This window comes from Bos mutus, chromosome X (assembly GCF_027580195.1).
Source record: "Bos mutus isolate GX-2022 chromosome X, NWIPB_WYAK_1.1, whole genome shotgun sequence".
Taxonomy (NCBI): Eukaryota; Metazoa; Chordata; class Mammalia; order Artiodactyla; family Bovidae; genus Bos; species Bos mutus.
This window is the reverse complement of record NC_091646.1, coordinates 80551603-80576951: the sequence shown is the minus strand read 5'-3', so window position 1 is coordinate 80576951 and position 25349 is coordinate 80551603. Positions and strand designations below refer to the sequence as shown.

At 38.2% G+C, this 25349-nt stretch overlaps 1 protein-coding gene across 17 annotated transcripts in view; it reads right to left on the bottom strand.

Annotated features, from left to right (window-relative positions):
• The window catches only part of HUWE1 (HECT, UBA and WWE domain containing E3 ubiquitin protein ligase 1), a 157280-nt gene that overhangs the window by 100484 nt on the left and 31447 nt on the right, over nucleotides 1–25349 (bottom strand). For all 17 annotated transcript variants that reach the window (XM_070365662.1, XM_070365670.1, XM_070365660.1 and 14 more), the window contains 4 exons: nucleotides 18856–18922; nucleotides 12345–12443; nucleotides 11465–11671; nucleotides 9704–9856 (listed from right to left, as the gene is read on the bottom strand). In XM_070365662.1, coding sequence (XP_070221763.1) covers nucleotides 9704–9856; nucleotides 11465–11671; nucleotides 12345–12443; nucleotides 18856–18900 — 504 coding nt within the window. In that variant the 5' untranslated portion in view covers nucleotides 18901–18922. The remainder of the gene's footprint in view (nucleotides 1–9703; nucleotides 9857–11464; nucleotides 11672–12344; nucleotides 12444–18855; nucleotides 18923–25349) is intronic.

The following is a 25349-nucleotide window of genomic DNA, read 5'->3' as shown; positions in this document are numbered from 1 at the left end:
AGTTGTTTTAAAAAAAGGAAGTAAACAGAAATTCTGTAGCTAAAGCACAGTAACAAATGAAAAATTCACTGAAGTGGTTCAACAGCAGATTTAAGCAAGGAGAATGAATAAATGAACTTAAAAATATATAATGTTAGATGGTAATATGTGCTACAGAGAAAATGAAGCAAACTGTAATAGAGAATATGGAAGGTGTTCTGATTTTAAAACAGGATGGTAGGAAGACTTCACTGAGATGGTGGTTTTTAAGACTTAAAAGAAGATGAGGGAGCAAGACACAGAGACAGTTGGGGACATAGCTGCACAGAGGCCTTGGAGCAAGAATGTGCCTGGCACTGTCTAGGAAAGCAAGGGTGCCAGGTATCTGAAATGGATTGAGTACTGGGGAAAGACATGTGAAAGGTGGTCATATGTTTGATTTTGTACACATTACAATTGATATCCAGTAGAGATGTTTAGAAGGCAGTAAATATACAAGTTAGAGGTTCAAAGAAATCACGTAATTTTGGGGAAGTTAATGGTCCTTAAAACCATGAAACTGGGTAAGATCACATAGGCAGAATATAGATGGATAAGAGACAGAATCTGGGGTGAAGCACTAAGCCACTCCAACACTTGGAGGCAGCAAAAGAGGGCACCAATGGAGGACCACGAGAGTGGCTTGGAAACTAAGACTGTTGTCCAATCTTTAAAAATCTTAACACTGTGGGAAAATATTCACCATAGGTTACATATTGGGAAAAGCAGCACATGAAACACAATGTTACTTTTATTATCTACATGGTGAGAGCTGAGGATTACTGTTATTTTCTTCTTTATAATTTTCTTTTGAGTTCTTAATTTTCAACACTGAACATGTATTATTAGTTTGATGCAAATGTAATTGCGGTCTCTGCATTGCTAAAATCTGCTGTTTGATATCAGAATACATTCTAAAATAAATGTTATGTTATACATCATTTTAATGTGCTTTTCTAGCTTTATACTTTTTTGCTAATGATTTATTTCCTGCTGTTTATTTTATATTTATTTTGGACTACAGAAATGATTTTAGACAAAAAGCAGATTTGAGTGATTTTCTTATTTGCATTCAAAATGAGTTGTAAGGCGGCAGAAACAACTCTCAACATTGACAATGCATTTGGCCCAGGAACTGCTAGGGAACGTACAGTGTAGTGGTGGTTCAAGAAGTTCTGCAAAGAGGACAAGAGCCTTGAAGATTAGGACTGCAGTGGACAGCCATTGGAAGTTGACAACAACCGACTGAGAGCAATCATTGAAATTGATCCTCTTACAACTACACGAGAAGCTGACAAAGAAAACACTGACCATTCGACGGTCATTCAGCATTTGAAGCAAACTGGAGAGGTGACAAAACTCACTAAGTGGGTGCCTCATGAGCTGAACAAAAATTAAAACAAAACAAAACAAAACAAAACATTGTTTTTTGGATGGAAAAAAAAACACACATTTTTTGGATGTTTATGCCACAGGAATAAACAAACTTATTTCTTGTTGGCAAAAATATGTTGATTGTAATAGTTCCCATTTTGATTAACAAAGATGTGTTTGAGACTAGTTATAATGATTTAAAATTCACGGTCTCAAACAACAATTACTTTTGCGCCAATCTCATTTGAAAAGACCCTGATGCTGGGAAAGATTGAGGGCAGGAGGAGAAGGGGACGACAGAGGATGAGATGGTTGGATGGCATCAACGACTCAATGGACATGGGTTTGGGTGAACTCCAGGAGTTGGTGATGGACAGGGAGGCCTGGCGTGCTGCGGTTCATGGGGTCACAAAGAGTCGGACACGACTGAGCGACTGAACTGAACTGAATACTTTTGTAAAAATTCTGACAAATTTATTTGAAAATAAATATTGGAAGGTGGAAAAAAAATCAATGAGCTTGAAGATAGGTCTATTGAGATTATCCAGTCTGAAGAGCAGACAGAAAAAAGTAAATGAAGGTTAAGAGTTCTGTGGGACTTCATCAAGTATACCAACATAAACAAAATGGGAGTCCAAGGAGAAGAGAGAAAGGCAAAGAGATTATTTAAAGAAATAATAGCCAAAACATCTCAAATTTGACAATAGGCATGAATCTACAAACCCAAGAAGCTCAATGAATTTCAATAGGATAAAAATACACAAATTCACAAAAAGACATAATCAAAATTTCAAAGACCAAGACAGAATAATCTTGAAGGCAGCAAGCAAGATGTGATTTGTGATATACAAGGGATCCTCACAGCTGATTTCTCATCAGAAACCACAGGGGCCAGAATGAAGTGGGAAAACACATTCAAAGTGCTGAAAGAAAGTAACTGCTAATTAGAATTCTATATCTTACACAATTAATATTTCCTCAGATAAAAGCTGACAGATTGTTGCTAGTAGACCTGCCTATAAGAAATGCTAAAAGAGCAGATATGAAAGGATATGCCATAGTAACCTGACTCCATATGAAGAAATTAAGAACACCACTAAATTAATTTCACAGGTAAGTATAAAATGCATAATTATTTTTGGTTTGTAATTCCTTTTTGTTCTGTGTGTTTTATAACTATAAAAAAGTAAATTCTACATCTATGTTGATAGACACATAATATATAAAGATGTAATCTGTAACAACAACATAAAGTGAGAGGAAAGTACTATACAATTATGTAAAGTTTAAAAATAAAATTAAATTAAAAAAAATAAAAAAAAAAAAAAAAAAAAGAAAGTACTATACAGGAGGAAACTTTTTGTCTACTCTCAAAACTAAGTTGGTACTAATTTGAACAATTCATTAATGAAGATGTTAGTTGTAATACACAGGGAATACATAAATAACTAGACAAAAGATAAGACAAAGAAATATAAGACTTGAACATTAAATCAACTAGACCTAACAGATATACACACACACACACACATATATATATGGAACAATCTGCCTAACAAACAGCAGAATATACATTCTTCTGAAGTACAAATAATTAATAGTCTCTCACACAGACCATAGGTTAGGCCACAATACAAACTAAGAAACTTAAAAAAAATAAAATAAAATCATACAAAGTATCATATCCAGTGACAATGGAAAGAAATTAGAAATCTGTAACAGAAGGAAATCTGGAAAATTCACAAACACATGGAAACTAAACAATATACTCTTAAGAAACAATGGGTAAAAGAAGAAATCAAAAGGGAAACTAGAATATTCCTTGAGATTAATGAAAATGAAAACATTTCATATCAAAACTCATGGGCTATACCTTATGTGATAAAGCAGTACACAGAGGGAAATTTACAGTTGTTCATTGCCACCATTTATTGATAAGAAAGAAAAATTTCAAATCAGTATCCTAACAGTCCAGCAAACTAAACCCAAAACAAACAGAAAGAAGGAAATAGTAAAACTGGAGCAGAGATAAATGAAACAAAATAGAAAAACAGAATCAGTTAAAGCAAATTTGGACTTTGTTCTTGCTCTCTCATCTTATTCTTCATCTTCCCAACATTTGATCACTTCATGTCTCTGTGTCTCATTTTGTAATTCTTGCAATATTTCAAACTTTTTCATCATTACATTTGTTATGATGATCTATGATCAGTGATAGTTGCTATTACAACTGTCAGTTTTGGGGTGCCATCAATCACACCCTTGCAAGATGGAAAATTTAATGGAAAAAAATGTGTGTTCTGACTGGCACCTCTATCCCTCTCCTCAGGCTTCTCTATTCCCTGAGATACAACAATATCGTAATTAGGCCAATCAGAAAACCTACAATGGCCTCTAAGTATTCAAGTAAAAGGAACAGTTCCACTTCTCACTTTATATCAAAAGCCAGAAATGGTTAAACTTAGTAATTCTTACACGTTACATCTATTTCTGGAAACTTTCCACTATTGTTACTACACAACTTTAACTCTGTTTCAGTTCATTCAGTTGCTCAGTCCTGTCCGACTCTTTGCAACCCCATGAATTGCAGCACACCAGGCCTCCCTGTCCATCACCAACTCTCGGACTTCACTCAGACTCACGTCCATCCAGTCAGTGATGCCATCCAGCCATCTCATCCTCTCTCGTCCCCTTCTCCTCCTGCCCCCAATCCCTCCCAGCATCAGAGTCTTTCCCAATGAGTTAACTCTTCACATGAGGTGGCCAAAGTACTGGAGTTTCAGCTTTAGCATCATTCCTTCCAAAGAAATCCCAGGGCTGATCTCCTTCAGAATGGACTGGTTGGATCTCCTTGCAGTCCAAGGGACTCTCAAGAGTCTTCTCCAACACTACAGTTCAAAAGCATCAATTCTTCGGTGCTCAGCTTTCTTCACAGTCCAACTCTCACACCCATACATGACCACTGGAAAAACCATAGCCTTGACTAGACGGAACTTTGTTGGCAAAGAATGTCTCTGCTTTTCAATGCTATCTAGGTTGGTCATAACTTTCCTTCCAAGGAGTAAGCATCTTTTAATTTCATGGCTGTAATCACCATCTGCAGTGATTTTGGAGCCCCCCAAAAATAAAGTCTGACACTGTTTCCACTGTTTCCGCATCTACTTCCCATGAAGTGATGGGACCAGATGCTATGATCTTAGTTTTCTGAATGTTGAGCTTTAAGCCAACTTTTTCACTCTCCTCTTTCACTCTCATCAAGAGGCTTTTTAGTTCCTCTTCACTTTCTGCCATAAGGGTGGTGTCATCTGCATATCTGAGGTTATTGATATTTCTCCTGGCAATCTTGATTCCAGCTTGTGCTTCTTCCAGCCCAGCATTTCTCATGACGTACTCTGCATAGAAGTTAAATAAGCAGGGTGACAATATACAGCCTTGACGTACTCCTTTTCCTATTTGGAACCAGTCTGTTGTTCCATGCCCAGTTCTAACTGTTGCTTCCTCACCTACATACTGGTTTCTCAAGATGCAGGTCAGGTGGTCTGGTATTCCCACCTCTTTGAGAATTTTCCACAGTTTATTGTGATCCACACAGTCAATGCTTTGGCATATTCAATAAAGCGGAAATAGATGTTTTTCGGGAACTCTCTTGCTTTTTCGATGATGCAGCGGATGTTGGCAATTTGATCTCTGGTTCCTCTGCCTTTTCTAAAACCAGCTTGAACATCTGGAAGTTCACGGTTCACGAACTGCTGAAGCCTGGCTTGGAGAATTTTGAGCATTACTTTACTAGCGTGTGAAATGAGTGCAATTGTGCAGTAGTTTGAGCATTCTTTGGCATTGCCTCTCTTTGGGATTGGAATGAAAACTAACCTTTTCCAGTCCTGTGGCCAGCGCTGAATTTTCCAAATTTGCTGGCATGTTGAATGCAGCACTTTCACAGCATCATCTTTCAGGATTTGAAATAGCTCACCTGGAATCCCATCACCTCCACTAGCTTTGTTTGTAGTGATGCTTTCTAAGGCCCACTTGACTTCATATTCCAGGATGTCTGGCTCTAGGTGAGTGATCACACCATCATGATTATCTTGGTCGTGAAGATCTTTTTTCCACAGTTCTGTGTATTCCTGCCACCTCTTAATATCTACTGCTTCTGTTAGGTCCATACCATTTCTGTCCTTTATCGAGCCCATTTTTTCATGTAATGTTCTTTTGGTATCTCTAATTTTCTTGAAGAGATCTCTAGTCTTTCCCATTCTATTGTTTTCCTCTATTTCTTTGCATTGATCACCGAGGAAGGCTTTCTTATCTCTTCTTGCTATTCTTTGGAACTCTGCATTCAGACGCTTATATCTTTCCTTTTCTCCTTTGCTTTTCACTTCTCTTCTTTTCACAGCTATTTGTAAGGCCTGCCCAGACAGCCATTTTGCTTTTTTGCATTTCTTTTCCATGGCGATGGTCTTGATCCCTGTCTCCTGTACAATGTCACGAACCTCAGTCCATAGTTCATCAGGCATTCTATCTATCAGATCTAGGCCCTTAAATCTATTTCTCACTTCTACTGTATAATCATAAGAGATTTGATTTAGGTCATACCTGAATGGTCTAGTGGTTTTCCCTACTTTCTTCAATTTAAGTATGAATTTGGCAATAAGGAGTTCATGATCTGAGCCACAGTCAGCTCCCGGTCTTGTTTTTGTTGACGGTATAGAGCTTCTCCATCTTTGGCGGCAAAGAATATAATCAGTCTGATTTCAGTATTGACCATCTGGTGATGTCCATGTGTAGAGTCTTCTCTTATGCTGTTGGAAGAGGGTGTTTGCTATGACCAGTGCGTTCTCTTGGCAAAACTCTGTTAGCCTTTGCCCTGCCTCATTGCGTAGTCCAAGGCCAAATTTGCCTGTTACTCCAGGTGTTTCTTGACTTCCTACTTTTGCATTCCAGTCCCCTATAATGAAAAGGACATCTTTTTTGGGTGTTAGTTCTAAAAGGTCTTGTAGGTCTTCATAGAACCATTCAACTTCAGCTTCTTCAGCATTACTGGTTGAGGCATAGACTTGGATTACTGTGATAGTGAATGGTCTGCCTTGGAAATGAACAGAGATCATTCTGTCGTTTTTGAGATTGCATCCAAGTACTGCATTTCGGACTCTTTTGTTGACCATGATGGCCACTCCATTTCTTCTGAGGGATTCCTGCCCGCAGTATTACATATAATGGTCATCTGAGTTAAATTCACCCATTCCAGTCGATTTAGTTCGCTGATTCCTAGAATGTCGACGTTCACTCTTGCCATCTCCTGTTTGACCACTTCCAATTTGCCTTGATTCATGGACCTGACATTCCAGGTTCCTATGCAATACTGCTCTTTACAGCATCGGACCTTGCTTCTATCACCAGTCACATCCACAACTGGGTATTGTTTTTGCTTTGGCTCCATCCCTTCATTCTCTCTGGAGTTATTTCTCCACTGATCTCCAGTAGCATATTGGGCCCCTACTGACCTGGGGAGTTCCTCTTTCAGTATCCTATCATTTTGCCTTTTCATACTGTTCATGGGGTTCTCAAGGCAAGAATACTGAAGTGGTTTGCCATTCCCTTCTCCAGTGGACCACATTCTGTCAGCTAATTCCTTTTAGCTTTATAAAAAAAGGCTAATACCCAATAGGAAAAGTACTTCCTCATTCCATTTTCAATATTTTCTTCATGATTCCCCAGACTTCCATTGAAAAAATAAGAATTTGCTGAAAACTGTGAGGATAAGGGATATATAGACACTTGATGGTACTTAAGGGTAACAGGTAAGTCAAACCAACGATCTGAATTTGCAAGACAGAATAAGCTTGAAAAGCTATGCTGCTGCTACTGCTGCTAAGTCGCATCAGTCGTATCCGACTTTGTGCGACCCCACAGACGGCAGCCCATCAGGCTCCACCGTCCCTGAGATTCTCCTGGCAAGAACACTGGAGCAGGTTGCCATTTCCTTCTCCAATGCATGAAAGTGAAAAGTGAAAATGAAGTTGCTCAGTCATATCTGATTCCTAGCGACCCCATGGACTGCAGCCTACCAGGCTCCTCCGTCCATGGGATCCTTCAGGTAAGAGCTATACATCTTCACAATTACTTTCCTTCTGTTTCTTCTGTTGTCACAACCACCTGTTTTAGAATAGTTCTATTACTGTCATCCACAAATCTTCCTATATTTTGTGATCTAATAAGACTCAAGCACCAACAACAAGAAAGTTGTAGTAATCTGGGATTCTTAAAAGACCATGTCAAGCCAAACTTGATTCATGAAAGTCTGTGATGTTGTGACATTTCTGAGATGTTATCATTATTAAATATAAAGAAACATTTCTCACAAAATTATGTAAAGTTAATATGGGAAAACACTGGATGCTAGTACATTAAGTAAATAAAGCAGGATATAAAGTTACATATATGCATTCAGATATGTAACGAAATATGCCTGAAGACTAAGAAAATGTACCAAAATGATGAGCAGATACATACATCATTATAAATTTTCTTCTGTATATTTCCAAAATGTTAAAATACTGAGCACATAATTTTATTATGAAAAAAATATATGCCACCAAGATAAATCTATGGAATGTTTAAGATTACAGGGTACTTATCAGTACTACTCACAATAACTAGTTCTTTGTCCTTTTAATTATGCATATATATCACTTTCTCAACTACTATGTGAGCTTTCGTTTTTTTTTAAAAAGAACAAGCTTTACACTAGATCCAGCACAGGATTAGTCATATACTTCTTGAATGTTATCAAGTGGAAGATGTGGATGTGGATTCAAGGAGCCAGGTTCAGGCTGACACCCAGGTTTGGGATAAAAACCATAATCAACACTGGAAAGAGCAGATACCACATCTCACACTTTATCAGAGGCTAAAAGTTCATAGGCTTTTCCTAAAAGTAATGTAACTTCTGAATCTCACTGTCCTCACCTACCAGAGTCTCCATGAGATCCTGGCAATTAAGGACACATAGCATATTTGATACTACCTCACTAGATAGGATTTGCTAAAGAATGGGTATGTATTCAGACATCAGGGGAAAAGGTCTTGATGCCTTTGGGATGGAACTATAAGAATCTGGTAAGATTCCGTACCTTTGCCCAATAGGATAGACTAGACCAATGTTTTCAAAGAATAATCCTTCGACCAGTAGCCTCACCTGGAAACTTGTTAGCAATGCACATTACCAGGCCCTAACCTATTCTTTAATAAATCAATTCTTTCTCATGTATGGCCAAGTCTAAGAACCAGTGTCCCAGACCATCACAAAAACCAAACCAACTGGCTTTTAACAGATTCAAGACTTCTTGGAGTACTTCTGCTACATTTTTAGTTCAGTAATATCTGTGCATATTAACAACTGGCTCACATCAACTGAGTTAACTGAGTCACCAAAAAACTTCAATGAGAAATGGTTAAAAAAATCTCATATTTGCAAATCCAAAATATGCTCAAATTTTAAGGGATGCTACATCTAGATGAATAACTGGTGATTTTTTTTTATAGTTTCCTATATATCCTAGAATTTTTATGTGTTATATTTATAATCATGCAAAAATGATTTTTAAGTAACCACACTTAAAATTAGCCTGAAACTCGAGTTTTATGACTTGTGAGGTAACTATTTCTATTCTGCTTTTATTAATAAAAAGTTAGCCCTATCAATTTTCTTCGAAGAAACCTTTCTAGCAATGGTTCTCTCTCTCAAATCTTAGTTACGTACTATCAATTTGTCTCTAGGAATAGTAGACAACAGTTTGACTAAGCTGAACTTTTAACATGAGCGTTTTTTTGGCTTCAATAACAATTACTACCACCACATGATAGCACTAAGAACCCTACATTTTATTTTATTCTGAAAATACTCTTAAGGTAGATATAACTAAATTCTCAGATGAAAAAACTGCTATCAGAACTAATAAGGTACATAGTCCAGGACTCAAAATCCAGATTTTTGCAGCCAGTATGTCCTTCCAGGTAAAATCTGATTCTAAACTGTCTTTCCATAAGGTAAGTGGCATTTTTGAATAAAGAGAGATTCTCGTTTTGAACAGAGATCCATGAAATTCCTCAAAATTACTTCATAAAATTGAGAATACTTCCTAGGATTTTGGGGGGAACTTAGCTTCTAAATGGTCCCCAATAGTCCTACTCAATTAGGCCAGTAAAGTTAACTTAGGGATTCCTATTCATTTTGACACTGCAAGAAACACCTGTGAAAAGGAATAATAGGGTCCAAATTTTGTGCTCTTTTGACTCTTCACCCATGACTCACCTCTGCCAAATGCTGCAGCCGGGTTAGCAGTGGGGTTCTCTTGTCAGATCCAAGACGTGTGATATAATTTGATCTTTTGCTAAACACATACAGAAGGTTGAGGACTGCCAGCACCACTTGCATATCAGAAGAAGCCAATAAAGTTGTCAAGTGCTACAGGGGACAAAAAGGTGACTTTGAAAACTTGAAATGCCAACAGAGTAATAGATTTATCAATAATTACAAAGCTATCAAGAAGTTTAACAATATAAAAAGATGTGTAAATATTTGAGCACCTATAATATGCAATCTATGGAGAAGGTGATGGCACCCCACTCCAATACTCTTGCCTGGAAAATCCCATGGACGGAGAAGCCTGGTAGGCTGCAGTCCATGGGGTCGCTAAGAGTCGGACACGACTCAGTGACTTCACTTTCACTTTTCACTTTCATGCATTGGAGAAGGAAATGGCAACCCACTCCAGTATTCTTGCCTGGAGAATCCCAGGGACAGTGGAGCCTGGTGGGCTGCTGTCTATGGGGTCGCACAGAGTCGGACATGACTGAAGTGACTTAGCAGTAGCAGCAACATGCAATCTTATGCTCAAGAAGCTTACAATCTGGCAGCATGAAAGTCCAATTTAAGTTTAAAAAATGTAAACAGTAGTTCAAAATTACATAGGCATCTCCACAGCAAGAAACCAATGACAAGAGACAAATGTGGTATTTTAATACAGCAGAACTCAAAACATTAACTCTCCAACTAGACTAAAAGTAGAGTAAGATAATTTTTGCTCCTTTTGTATCCTTTACAACAAAAATTGGAATTAGATAAAATATAGGGTTCTTTATATAGAAACTAAAAATAACAACAGTCGGTGGTACTTAAAACTGTTACAGTGTATTTAACAATAACCCGAGTAACTATTTTTGCTTTTTAATACAATAAAAATTCGCCAATATACTGAAACATTTGGTTAGTGTTAAAGTCAGTATGTAATTTAGCTGGAAATGAACCAAAGTATTTCTGACTGCTGATTATCCAGAAAGCTATGGATTTCCTTTTGCAACTTATTTATTTTACCTTCAACAGATTGCTCAGGTGCTATCTTTAGTTCAGTTCATTTCTCTTCTTACACCATTTACTTTCTACCTGTTTGTTCTGATTCTGGTTCTTTAATGAAGACAGGAAAAGTAACACAACAAACAACAGGGCACTAAATCAATAGTGATAAAAACTCTGAAGGTAGGCTAAAAGAAGAGAACTGCTTCTTATACTGATTCCTGACGAATTCAAAAGTTCACTACTTCCCATGCCCACTATACTCTTCTAAGAATACATAGCATGCTTTTAGCATACATTTTGGGGAGAGGGGAGAAGAGACTGAAAAGCAGCACACTAAAGCTTAGAAGAGCACCAAGTCCAGTGATGTGTCAAGGTAATCAAATTATGTCATATTAAAGTAATCTGGGGCTGCTCTGATAACTTGGGACAAAAATCAATTCCTGAAAATTCCCAAGAATACTTCAATACATGTTTTACATTCTTATTAATTTCTTTAATCTTAAAAGATGAGGTGAATGTGACAGTAAAGAACCTTCTCATCAACACTGTGAAGGGTTTCTTTAGCCAAGAAACATCTTACCATTGTCTTTGATGTTGAAAACCCCAGAACTTTATAAAGAAAAGGAAAGAATCATCAGAAAGAAATAACAATTTCACTATTATGGACATGAAGAATTCTAGTAAAGAACAGACTATATAGGCTTAAACCTCTCCTACCTCTATGGAACTATACAGATGCCGGGAAAAGCTGTACTCAATGAGTAAGGCTGTGAAGTTCAACACAGCCAAGAGAAGCATTTTCAGTTGTTCTTTTTCCGGCCTATCACACACGAGCATCCATGACATGTTCTCCACTGTCTGTCCAGCATCTGCCAGAATCCCATCGAAGCGGTCCAACAGATCCACCCAGTGATATAACTCGCACTGGAGAAGGGAAGAGAAAGAATATATAAGAATAAGGTAAAAGTACTGTGTGGGTACTTTGCAGCTGAGCTTTGCTACAATAGATTGCTGAGCATGATACGTAGACAGGTTCACCTCCCACCTTTGCTTCTCTTCAATCCCCCACTAATACAGAAACCAATGAGAAAAATCATACTCTGAGCCACATGGACCTGAGCTCATTGTTTTATCCATCAAAACATACATGTTCTAACACCAGGAGACACCACAAAATCTCTGTAGCTAGGTCTTCAGAGAGACAATTCTGGGTATACTCTGAGGTCTAAAAACACAAGGACTTTCTCTGCTAAAATCCATTTTATCTGAAGTGCTTCTTTTTAGAGTTATCGAAAGAAGAGTCTTCTAAACTAAAAGTAAAAATCCTGAGACTATCTCAAACTCACATTGTCAGTTAAACTAAAGGAATTTTGTGGTTGAGATTTATCATCACCTGTATAAGCAATCTTCACCCTCAGTGAGCAAAATTTTCCCTTTACATTTCTTTCAAAATTTCCTTGGTAACCATTCACAGGCTAAAATTACCAGTCTAGAGATGTTCAAGACATACACACACACACACTAGATGCTTATTAAGCAACTGCTGAATGAGGTCACCTCATTGTGGTTTCTCTTTTGGGAGCATGGGTTTACATACCTTTCCAATGTTCCATGTTTTGATCTGCTGCAGTTCCAAAAGAAGTTGCTCATCATTACAAACTTTGAGTTTGTCTATTAAGGCTCTGCAGTCTGCAGGCTGAGAAAAACAAACAGATATTCACATAAGGGTGTTTTGGGGCTATGAGGGAGACACATTGACAAAAAACAGGGGAAAAAAAACACCCTTATGTCAACACACACAACAATTTAACTTTTGATAGAACACACTTATATATGGCAAAACCAATACAATATTATAAAGTTAAAAAGTAAAAAAAGAAAAAAAAGAAAAAAGAAAAGAAAAAAAATGGAAAATTTCCAGACAATCATTTGAGATTAACATGGAAATCTTATAATAATACAAGCCATCAGTGTTATTTTTTTAAACCTGGATGAATTTGTAGACAAACTACTTGGAAGGGTACAAACAACAGAAATAAAGGAAACAAGCTAAATATCAATAAAAACAAAAGGAAGGAGTCTGTATCATGGTCTGAAAGTTAACCAAAATGACTAGAAATGAGAAACACTGAGGAGTCATAGTGAATTCACAAAGTGAAGATTAGCATTGACTATATTTTTCGCAATATTAAGCCATCCCATTATAGGAGACAAAGACCTTTTGAATTGAATAAAACTAGGACTCCATTCTTACTTGTGGTTCCCATTTCCATATATTCCTGCTCTCCTTTTACTGATATAAGGGCCTGTCAGGTACCTTGTCAGGTAACAAGGTGTGGATTCAGGGTTCAAAGTAAGTTTTCAAAAGTGGGATGGCAGGGGGCAGGGGGAGACAGGGAAGGGATAGGGACTGGGACAGAGAAGCTTTTATTAATTGAAGGCAACTGGCAGTGATCATGCTTGCTATTTAACTCTGTAAAACAGTATGGTATGTTGTGAATGGGCCTAGATTTGGAACCAAACAAATCTGGGTTCAGTTTTTAGCTCGATGTTTACTAAGCTGTTTGATCATAGGCAAATCCAACCTCTTAGCCACAGTTTTCTCATCAGGAAAAAAGACCTTTTAAGAACTACCTTGGAAATGTGAAGCTCAAGTGTTTGCACACACATAAAGCACTTATCTCACATAACAGGAGCGTAAATATTGAGAGACAGCATACTGTTACAAAGAACATCAGGCAGTTCAGTCCCTTTGTCGTGTCCAATTCTTTGCGACCCCATGGACTGAAGCACACCAGGTTTCCCTGTCCTTCAACAACTCCAGGAGCTTGATCAAATTCATGTCCATCGAGTCGGTGATGCCATTCAACCATCTCATCCTCTGTCGTCCCCTTCTCCTCCTGCCTTTAATCTTTCCCAGCATCAGGGTCTTTTCTAATGATTCAGCTCTTTGCATTAGGTGACCAAAGTATTGGAGTTGCAGTTCCAATGAATATTCAGGACTGATTTCCTTTAGGATTGACTGGTTTGATCTCCTTGCAGTTCAAGGGACTCTCAAGAGTCTTCTACAACACCACAGTTCAAAAGCATCAATTTTTCAGCACTCAGCTTTCTTTATAGATCTCTTGACTTCTCACTTTTGCATTCCAATCCCCTATAATGAAAAGGACATCTTTTGGGGGTGTTAGTTCTACAAGGTCTTATAGGTCTTCGTATAACGTTCAACTTCAGCTTCTTCAGAATTCCTGCTTGCAGCATAGACTTGGATTACTGTGATATTGAATGGTTTGCCTTGGAAACGAACAGAGATCATTCTGTCATCTTTCAGATTGCACCTAAGTACTGCATTTCAGACTCTCTTGTTGACTTTGAGGGCTACTCCATTTCTTCTAAGCAGTAGATATAATAGTCATCTGAATTAAATTCACCCAATCCAGTCCATTTTAGTTCACTGATTCCTACAATATTGATATTCCCTCTTGCCATCTCCTGTTTGACCACTTCCAATTTACCTTGATTCATGGACCTAACATTCCAGATTCCTACGCTATACTGTTCTTTATAACATCGGACTTTACTTCCATCACCAGTCACATCAACAATTTGGCATTGTTTTTGCTTTGGCGCTGTCTCTTCATTCTTTCTGGAGTTATTTCTCCACTCTTCTCCAGTAGCATATTGGGCACCTACCAACTCGGGGAGTTCATCTTTCAGTGTCATTTCCTTTTGTTTTTCATGGGGTTCTCACTGCAAGAATACTGAAGTGGTTTGCCATTCCCTTCTCCAGTGGACCACGTTTTATCAGAACTCTCCACTGTGACCTGTCCATCTTGTGTGACCATGGGCTTTAGAATTAAGGTAGCTGGTAAGCCACATCTCTGACTCTCTGTATCCTCTTTCACAAAATAAACTAACACAACCTATTTATCTAGCAATGTTGTGAGATTTAAACTAGGGGCATTTTCAGCAGCCAAAACTGAACATGGAACAATAGGGGCTCAAGGGCAAATTTTTTTTTTAAAGCTAAGTCTGATATCTTTCCTCTCTCTAAAGTGAGCATTAAGAACTATCTCAAATTTCTGTGAAAATTTAAGGCATTAAAAATTCTTGGCACAAAATCCTTCCACAAACCAGACGTGCACCTTTTCTTTCTTTAAGTCATACAGGTTGAGGGAGAGGTATGAAGCAGTAGAAACAGGTAACATAGGAGTGTGAACTACCTGCTCATGCAGTTCACTTGTGCCTTTTGGATCTACTTGAGCCTACTATCAATACCACTTCAATTTCTAATGGCCAAACTCTACCCCCTAGGTCTTAAGCTGTTATTCTCCTATTGGGGCTTGCCAGAGGCATCACATAGTGCCTTCGGCTGACACCAAGGTAGACACCTGGATCTACTAGACCATAATGTCCATGGAGTAGGGCAGTTTACATCAGAGCTTGAACCTTTTTCAGTCTTTTCTAGATCCAAACATTACTGTCACCCTGGAAGTTATCCAGTATATGGATCAAAATAGCATGCGTAAACATGACATATGCTGCCTCCAAAATCTAAAGAGTCATTGCACACACTGTTCCTCTACCTTCATGGTGTGTGGTACAAGGTGTGGAAATATGTCTCTCACTTGAGAAGGAAATCTTGACATTTCCCAGACTTCTGGTAGGCACTCAACATTCAAAGGGCACTCTCTGGCACATGTATGTCTAAGGCATCTTAAGTGCTTGTGTTTTCTGGTCACAAGCCCCAGTTAGCATCGGTTCAGTTCAGTCCCTTAGTTGTGTTCGACTGTCTGTAACCCCATGGACTGCGGCATGCCAGGCTTCCCTGTCCATTACAAACTTCTGGAGCTTACTCAAACTCATAGTCATAGAGTCGGTGTTGCCATCCAACCATATCATCCTCTGTCATCCCCTTCTTCTCCTGTCTTCAATCTTTCCCAGCATCAGAATCTTTATTCTAATGAGTCAGCCCTTGGCATCAGGTGGCCAAAGTATTGGAGCTTCAGCTTCAGTCCTTCCAATGAATATTCAGGACTGATTTCCTTTAGGATTGACTGGGTTGATCTCCTTGCAGTCCAAGGGACTCTCAAGAGCCTTCTCCAACACCACAGTTCAAAAGTATCAATTCTTCAGCACTCAGTTTTTTTTATGGTCCAACTCTCACATCTATACATGACTACTGGAAAAACCACAGCTTTGACTAGACAGACCTGTGTCTGCAAAGGAATGTTTCTGCATTTTTAATATGCTGTCTAAGTTTGTCATAGTTTTTTTCCCAAGGAGTAAGTATCTTTTAATTTCATGGCTGCAGTCACCATCTGGAGTGATTTTAGAGCCCAAGAAAATAAAGTCTGTCACTGTTTCCATTGTTTCTCCATCTATTTGCAATGAAGTGATGGGACTGGATCTTCATTTTTTGAATGTTGAGTTTTAAGCCAGCTTTTTCACTCTCCTCTATCACCTTCATCAAAGGTTCTTTAGCTCCTCTTCACTTTCTGCCATAAGGGTGATGTCATCTGCATACGTGAGGTTACTGATATTTCTCCCGGCAATCTTGATTCCAAGCTTGTGTTTCATTCAGCCTGGAATTTCACATGATGTACTCTGCATATAAGTTAAATAAGCAGGGTGACAATATACAGCCTTGATGCAGTCCTTTCCCGATTTGGAACCAGTCTGTTGTTCCATCTCTGGTTCTAACTGGTGCTTCTTAGCCTGCATACAGATTTCTCAGGAGGCAGGTAAGGTGGTCTGGTATTCCTATCTCTTTAAGAATTTTCCACAGTTTGTTGTGATCCACACAGTCCAAGGCTCTGGCATAGTCAATAAAGCAGTAGTTGTTTTTCTGGAATTCACTGCTTTTTCTACGATCCAATGGATATTGGCAATTTGATCTCTGGTTCCTCTGCCTTCTCTAATTCCAGCTTGAACATCTGGATGTTCTTGGTTCACGTATTGTTGAAGCCTAGCTTGGAGAATTTTGAGTATTACTTTGCTAGTGTGTGAAATGAATGCAATTGTGTGGTAGTTTGAACATTCCTTGGCATTGCCTTTCTTTGGGACTGGAATGAAAACTGCCCTTTTCCAGTCCTGTGGCCACTGCTGAGTTTTCCAAATTTGCTGGCATATTGAGTGTAGCACTTTTTTAGGACAGCATCATCTTTTAGGATTTGAATTTATTATGCCAGTTAGCATAATAGCATCAATTTAACATACCAGAACAATGCTGTTTTATCAGGAGTATCAAGATCCCTATGGACCTTGGAGTTTACTAAATGCACCAGGGACAAAAGTAAATCTTTACCATCTTGTCCCTGCTACATAAATGTAAACAGACTGAGATTTTCCTTACTTAGGGTAATGCAAAAGAAAGGTCAGTTCAATGGCTGCATACCAACTGCCACAGTATATACTGAGTTGCTCCAATAAAGATGTCAAATCTAGGGGAAAAAAATCCTTCACACAGCTACTGATACATAAAGTGATCAATAAGTGTGCAGCCACTAGAGAGAACAGTATGGGGGTTCCTCAAAAAATTAAAAACAGAACTACCATACGATCCAGCAATTCCAATTCTGGGTATTCATCTAGAGAGTGAAAACATTAACTTGAAAGGATATATGAACACCCATGTTTACTGCAACATGAACAGCCAAGATATGGAAACACCCTAAGTGTCCATTGATAGATGAATGGATAAAGAAGATGTGGTACCTATATACAATGAAATACTATTCAGCCATATAAAGAAAGAAATCTTGTCATTTGTAACAATATGCATCAACCTTGAGAGCACTGAAATACGTCAGAGAAAGACAAAATACCATCAGCTTACTTATATATATGGAATTTAAAAAACAAAAAGCAAACAGCAAAAGAAACCCAAGCTCACACATATAGAAAATAGACTGGTGGAAGAAATGTGTAGAGGGCCAAATAAATAATGGCAAATAAACACATGTTTTCCTTAAAAATAATATCTAGTATTGATCACAGTATGGGAAATTGGGCTTGCTGCCTGAAGAAAATAGGCATTTTCAGGCCTTAAAAATGTACATAGTCAATGATCTAAAAATTCCATTTCCAGTTTATCCTAAGTAACTTACTATTAGCTGTCAAGTAACATGAATCAGGAATTTGCACATAAGCATGACTCCAAGAACAAATCCATAACAAACTACTAGGTAAAAGATAAAGAAACTGAATTTGAATTTCTCTGATTATCTATAAGGTTGAATTATCATGGAAGTTTAAGGACATCATGCAAGTTTTCTTTTTGTTCTTCAGTTCTGAAAAAATTTGAGTATATAATTGTTGAAAATTCTTGATTTAAAAACATATCAAAAACCAAATGAAAAGGAAATAAATGGGTATGTAAAATATATATACTCAGTATATATGGCATTCAGTAAGAAACTGACATTTCAATGTCAAATACAAAATAAAACAGCACTAGCAGATAACTGGCATAAGGCCAGTGAATGTGAAAATATATGTATTAAGGCATGCAATTAGAACAGTGAAATACATTTTCTCCACCTATTAACAAAATTTTAAAAGATAACCTGCAATGCTGGAGAAGATGTGGGAAGACAACACTTCTTCTCAAACTCATTAGTGTAAAAATGAAGGAAAGGGCAGGAGAACTGCCCATGTAATAATCTTTTAAGGACTGGAACAAATATCAGTAGTGATACCCATGGCTGATACCTGCCAGGTAGTTCCAGTTTTTAAAAAACCAAGTGGCCTATATTTAGAAAATGAACTGATTAATTATGTGCCCAATACTTTGCTGAAAACCTGTTTCACATCAAGTAGTGAGGAATTATCAAAGCTATTTTATAGCTGTGGAAACCAGGCAAGTTAATAAACTCTCAGACACAAAAATCTAGTAAAATTCAAACCCACGTCTAATTCCAAAGCTTGTGCTCCTTGAACTACAGCATAAGAATTCTACATGAATGTCAACAATGTTTCAATACAAGTTGCTATTTTACTACATTGTATATATGTAAGTGATGATATGTTTGGAAGATCAGTATGAGTGAACTGACTGCAAAGAATTTTTTTCCGAAATGAAAAAAAACAGGCAAACTTTGGATACTTACAGCCTCAGTAGGAGTCTTTTTCAGTTTAGTCCTGTCTACTTTCATGTTTCCAATTTTGTTTTATGATCTGAAAAGAAAATTTCCCCAAAAGTGAGAACTTAACGTTGCAAACTTGAGCTCTACATGCATGGACTCAGAAAATACAGAATAAACAGAACACAAAATTTTTAAAGTAAAAGAGAATCATGATGCAAACCAACTCAGAGGCATAGGTATGAGGTAGGGAGGGATAAAGAATCTCTCCAGATAAAGCTGGCCCATATCCATGTACAAGCTGGCCCACCAGCTTGTAATCAATCTAAGGTAAAATTAAAATGTCCCCCACCCCTCACTCACTCTCAAACTCATACTTGAAAACAAGAGTAAAAAGTTTTCTTAAACACACCTCAGGATGGAAAAAATTCACCATATCCTGCAATTTTCTGGAAAACTTAGCAATCCCACTTCTGGGAACTTACCCAAAGAAAATCATGAAAGTGTATATAAATATTTAATCACAAGAATCCATACTGCATGACCATGTCTAACAGTGAATTGGAAAGATGCAAATATCCAGAATAGGGTTGGTTTAAAATGGAGCATTACACGGCTGTTAAAAACACTGCACAATTCTATTAACACAGTGAAATTCTATCACAGTGAAATAAGGCTATGAAACAGAATAAATAGTATAAACCCATATCTAAAGAAAACAGCTTAGAAGGGGTATGCATCAAAATGTTACCTTAATCTAACCAAATGGATTATGTATGTTTCTTTTACTTGTATTTTTTCTGTATCTTTTACTGTTTTACAGTACAGTAAAATAAAGCAAGAAAATCAAAGGATATTTTTATCAACAAATGGTACCAGATCAAGTAGATAGCTATAGGCAAAAAGATGAACTCTGACCTCAGCCTCATATTTTAATATATAAAAATTAACTCAAAATGGATCATCAGATAAGGATGTGTAGCAAAGGGAACTCCTGTGCACTATTGGTGGGAATGTAAACTGGTGCAGCCACTGTGGAAAACAGTATGGAGGTTCCTCAAAAAATTAAAAATACAATCCAGGAATTCCACTTTTGGATATTTATCCAAAGGCAATGAAAAAACTTGAAAAGATACTGTTATTATTGTTCAGTTGCTCAGTTGTGTCTGACTTTGCGACCCCATGGACTGCAGCACTCCAGGTCTCCCTGTCCCTCACCATCTCCTAAAGTTTGCCCAAGTTTATGTCCATGGCACCAGTGATGCCATCCAGCCAGCTCATCCTCTTACACCCTCTTCTCCTTCTGCCCTCAATCTTTCCCAGCATCAGGGACTTTTCCAATGATTCTGCTGTTTGCATCAGGTGATCAAAATACTGGAGCTTCAACTTGGGCTTCTCTGGTGGCTCACTCAGTAAAGAATTTACCTGCAATGTGGCAGACCTGGGTTCGATCTTTGGGTTGGGAAGATCCCCTGGAGAGGGGAATGGCTACCCACTTCAATATTCTGGCCTGGAGAATTCCATGGATAGAGGAGCCTGGCAGGCTACAGTCCATGGGGTTGCATGACTGAGCGACTTAGCAGCAGCAGCAGAGCGACTTTAACTTTTTAGCTTTAGCATCAGCCCTTCCAATGAGTATTCAGGCTTGATTTCCCTTAAGATGGACTGGTCTGACCTCCTTACTGTCCGGGAATCTTCTCCAGTACCAGGAGTCTTTCACCTCAGGAGTTTTCTCCAGCACCACAGTTCAAAGGCATCAATTCTTTGGCGCTCTGCCTTCTTTACAGTTCAGCTCTCATAACCATACATGATCACTGGGAAGACCACAGCCTGAACTATATGGACCTATGTTGGCAGAATAATGTCTCTGCTTTTCAACACACTGTCTAGGTTTGTCATAGCTTTCCTGCCAAGAAGTGACTGTCTTCTGATTTCATGATTGCAATCACCATCCACAGTGATTTTTGAGCCCAAGAAGAAGAAATCTATTACTACTTCCACCTTTCCCCCTTCTATTTGCCATCAAGTAATGGGGATGGGGATCTTCGTTTTTTTAATACTTAGTTTTAAGCCAGCTCTCTCTTCCTTCACCGTCATCAAGAGGCTCTTCCCTGTCATTAGAGTGGTATCATCCGCATATCTGAGGTTGTTGATGTTTCTCCCATCTATCTTGATCCAGCTTGTAGCTCATCCAGCCTGGCATTTTTTATGATGTGCTCAGTGTATAGGTTAAATAAACATGGTGACAGCAGATAGCCCTGTCATATTCCTTTCTCAATCCTGAACCAGTTGTTCCATATGGGGTTCTAACTGTTGCTTCTTGACCCGCATACAGGTTTCTCAGGAGACAGGTAAGATGATCTGGTATCCCCATCTCTTTAAGACCTTCCCACAGTTTGTTATGATCCACACAGTCAAAGGCTTTAGCACAGCTGATAAAACATAGGTAGATGTTTTTCTGGTATTCCCCTGCTTTATGATCCAGTGGGTAGATGCTGGATCAGAGATATATGCAACCCTATATTTACTGCAGCATTACTTTCCAATAGCTAAGACATGGAAGCAACCTAAGTGTCCACTGATGGATGAACAGTCTTATAAAAAAGATGGAAACCTTGTCATCTGTACTAACATGAATGAACCTTGAGGGCATTATGCTAAGTGAAATAAGCCAGACATAAAAGATAAATTCCGTATGATTTCATTCATTTGTGGAATCTCAAACAAACCCACAAAACCCAAAATACAAAATTTACAGATACATGGAATAGATTGGTGTCTGACAGAGGCAGGGGTTTGGGGATGGGGGAAATAGGTGAAGACAGTCAAAAGGCACAAACTTCCAGTTATAAAACAAGCCATGCAGATGTAATGTGCAGCATGACAACTACAGTTAATATTGTACTGTCTATTTGAAAGTTGCTAGGAGTATATCTTAAGGGTTCTCATCACAAGAAAAAAATTGTAACTATGCTGATAGATGCTAACTAGACTTATTGTGATCATTTCACAATATATACAAATATGGAATCATTATATTGAACATCAAACTAATGTAATGTCAAACATCAATTACATCTAAAAAAATAAAAGATCATGGACTTAAATGTAAACTTTAAAATCTACGGGGAGAGAGATTTGTAAACCACATATACTATCTAGAATATATAAAGAATTCTCAAACCCAACAATAAAAAAACCCACCACAGTCTTCCAAAACAAGAGCACTGACTAAATCTTATGCAAATAAACAACTCACAATGATTTTACTGTTTTAAAAAATGTACATGAAATCGCTGGCAAATCTTCAACTAAAGCAATTTTGACTTATTCTGTACCAGTTAAGGGTCTGGGTGGAAAACAATGGACTCTGGTGAACCAAAGTGAAAATATAATTTACTGGAAGGATAACTGATAGCTCATGCTACTGACAGGAAAGGTTAGAGATCCACATCAGAAAACAGAAGGAGCCGAGGAAGCCAGGCATCCTGGAACTACAGCCAACGACCTCCCACAGACACAGCTTAGTTGGAAGTACCTATGCTGGAAGCCCAGAAGCAGCTGCTGGCAGCGGTATGATTTCTAAATGGTCTCAGGTTATTTGCATCAGTGGCTCTAGACACAAAGTCCCAAGAATGACCATCTAATTGGTGAAGCTGAGGTCTCATGCCTATGCTCTAGCTGTCAAGGTTCTGGGAGAGCAAGTGCATTCAGCTTTTTCAGTTTTGTTCAGGTTCGAAACTTTTCATAAACAGATTCAGATAATAGGCACCAAAGTAAAAAAAAGTGAAACAAGCCAAAACAATTGATCAAGCACATGTCCTCCTAGATGCAATGTTAACCTGGCTTTTATAATTTTTTTGCAAGAAATACCTATAGTCTAAAAAAGAAGTATCACTGCCTGTGAGACATTAATTAAGAAAATTCAAAAGTTTTTGTCGTTCCTAGTTATTCTATTAATGTGCTCATCTCACACGCTAGTAAAGTAATGCTTAAAATTTTCCAAGCCAGGCTTCAGCAATACGTGAACTGTGAACTTCCAGATGTTTAAGCTGGTTTTAGAAAAGGCAGAGGAGCCAGAGATCAAACTGCCAACATCTGCTGGATCATCGAAAAAGCAAGAGAGTTCCAGAAAAACAGCTATTTCTGCTTTATTGACTATGCCAAAGCCTTTTACTGTGTGGATCACAATAAACTGTGGAAAATTCTGAAAGAGATGGGAATACCAGACCACCTGACCTGCCTCTTGAGAAATCTGTATGCAGGTCAGGAAGCAACAGTTAGAACTGGACATGGAACAACAGACTTGTTCCAAATAGGAGGAGTATGCCAAGGCTGTATATTGTCACCCTGCTTATTTAACTTATATGCAGAGTACATCACGAGAAACGCTGGGCTGGAGGAAGCACAAGCTGGAAACAAGATTGCCGGGAGAAATATCAATAACCTCAGATATGCAGATGACACCACCCTTATGGCAGAAAGTGAAGAGGAACTAAAAAGCCTCTTGATGAAAGTGAAAGTGGAGAGTGAAAAAGTTGGCTTAAAACTCAACATTCAGAAAACTAAGATTATAGCATCTGGTCCTATCACTTCATGGGAAATAGATGGGGAAACAGTGTCAGACTTTATTTTTTGGGGCTCCAAAATCACTGCAGATGGTGATTGCAGCCATGAAATTAAAAGATGCTTACTCCTTGGAAGGAAAGTTATGACCAATCTAGACAGCATATTAAAAAGCAGAGACATTACTTTGCCAACGAAGGTCCGTCTAGTCAAGGCTATGGTTTTTCCAGTAGTCATGTATGGATGTGAGAGTTGGACTGTAAAGAAAGCTGAGCACAGAAGAATTGATGCCTTTGAACTGTGGTGTTGGAGACGACTCTTGAGAGTCCCTTGGACTGCAAGGAGATCCAACCAGTCCATCCTAAGGGAGATCAGTCCTGGGTGTTCAATGGAAGGACTGATATTGAAGCTGAAACTCCAGTACTTTGGCCACCTGATGCTAAGAGCTGACTCATTGAAAAGACCCTGATGCTCGGAAAGATTGATGGTAGGAGGAGAAGGGGACGACAGAGGATAAGATGATTGGATGGCATCACTGACTCTATGGACATGGGTTTGGGTAGACTCCAGGAGTTGGTGATAGACAGGGAAGCCTGGTATGCTGCGGTTCACGGGGTCATAAAGAGTCGGACATGACTGAGCGACTGAACTGAACTGAAGTGAAGCTGGTTTCACAGTGGGAAGGGAGAATACTTTTTGAGTGCTTACTACAAGCCAGACAATACTTAGGCTGGTATTTCCCAAAACATTTTACAGTATCTTGTTCACAAAGACTAGGTTCTTGGGAAACCTGAAGCCTGGCATGCTGCAGTCCATGGGGTTGCAAAGAGTTGGAAATGACTTAGCGACTGAACAACAACAAATTTCTCTTCCTTTAGGACAGTCACATGGCTGACTGACATTACTTACAGTTCCAAGAAATCCTGGATAATGGAAACTTATTAGGGCACAGAGCCATTCCCTGCTCCCCTCCCCCAGTTGGCATCTACTAGAAGTCTAATTTAAGAATCTCAAAGAATATACTTTGAGACATGCTGCACAGGGGATTCATAAAATAGTCTTTAACACAACCCTCACCATTCAAGCCAAGTTCTGTCCCCATTTATAGACAGAAAACTGAGGCTCAGAGAAATTAAATGCCTTGCCTGTTTAGTGAATGTAGGCTCCAAGATCTAAATCCAGGTCTTTCTGATTCCCAAGTCCATACTTCAATAACATGGTATTCAAATATTTGCTAGTTTCATTACAACAATAAATACCTGCACATGAAAATACCAATTTGTGACAAACTCCCCTACATTGTTGGATCCTATTGTTCAAAAAAACATTGTAAGACAGGAAGCTGGGTCACAAGGTGAAAAGCTATTATCAATCTCACTAATGATGGAACAATAACTGGAGAATGAGTTCTACCTAATGTTTAGAAATTAAACAAATGAAAACCTCATTACATAAAAAAACCTCTAACAAAAAGAAGCTAATTCTAAATAAATTCCTGGAAATGACCTATTGCTTTTCTTCAGTCAGACAAGAACTCTGTATACCAAGCAATCTCTACACATAAAAAATATTTCTTTCTAAACTTAGGTTGGAAAGATCAACTTGCAGAAATCTAATGAATTATTATGAACCACCACCATGGTAATGGTAGCAATTACCATTAAACTTAAATACTTCTATTTAATTAACTATTTTTTCACTTCTTCACCACCACCCCCCCCGTTTCACTTATCTTTGAAGTTTGAATCTTGGTTTTGTAGGTTTTATATCAAGACAAGAGTGCACAATTAAAATACACCAAGCGAAGTCATTACTACATTCTGTAGTAACCACCTTCAGTTGATCAATTTTAGAAAGACTTTCAATATTGAAATAAGCTAAAGCAGAGGACAACTGTAGTTCCAAACCTGGGTCAAGAGCAGTTGAGTGTATTGGTAGACTGGCCTTATTATTCA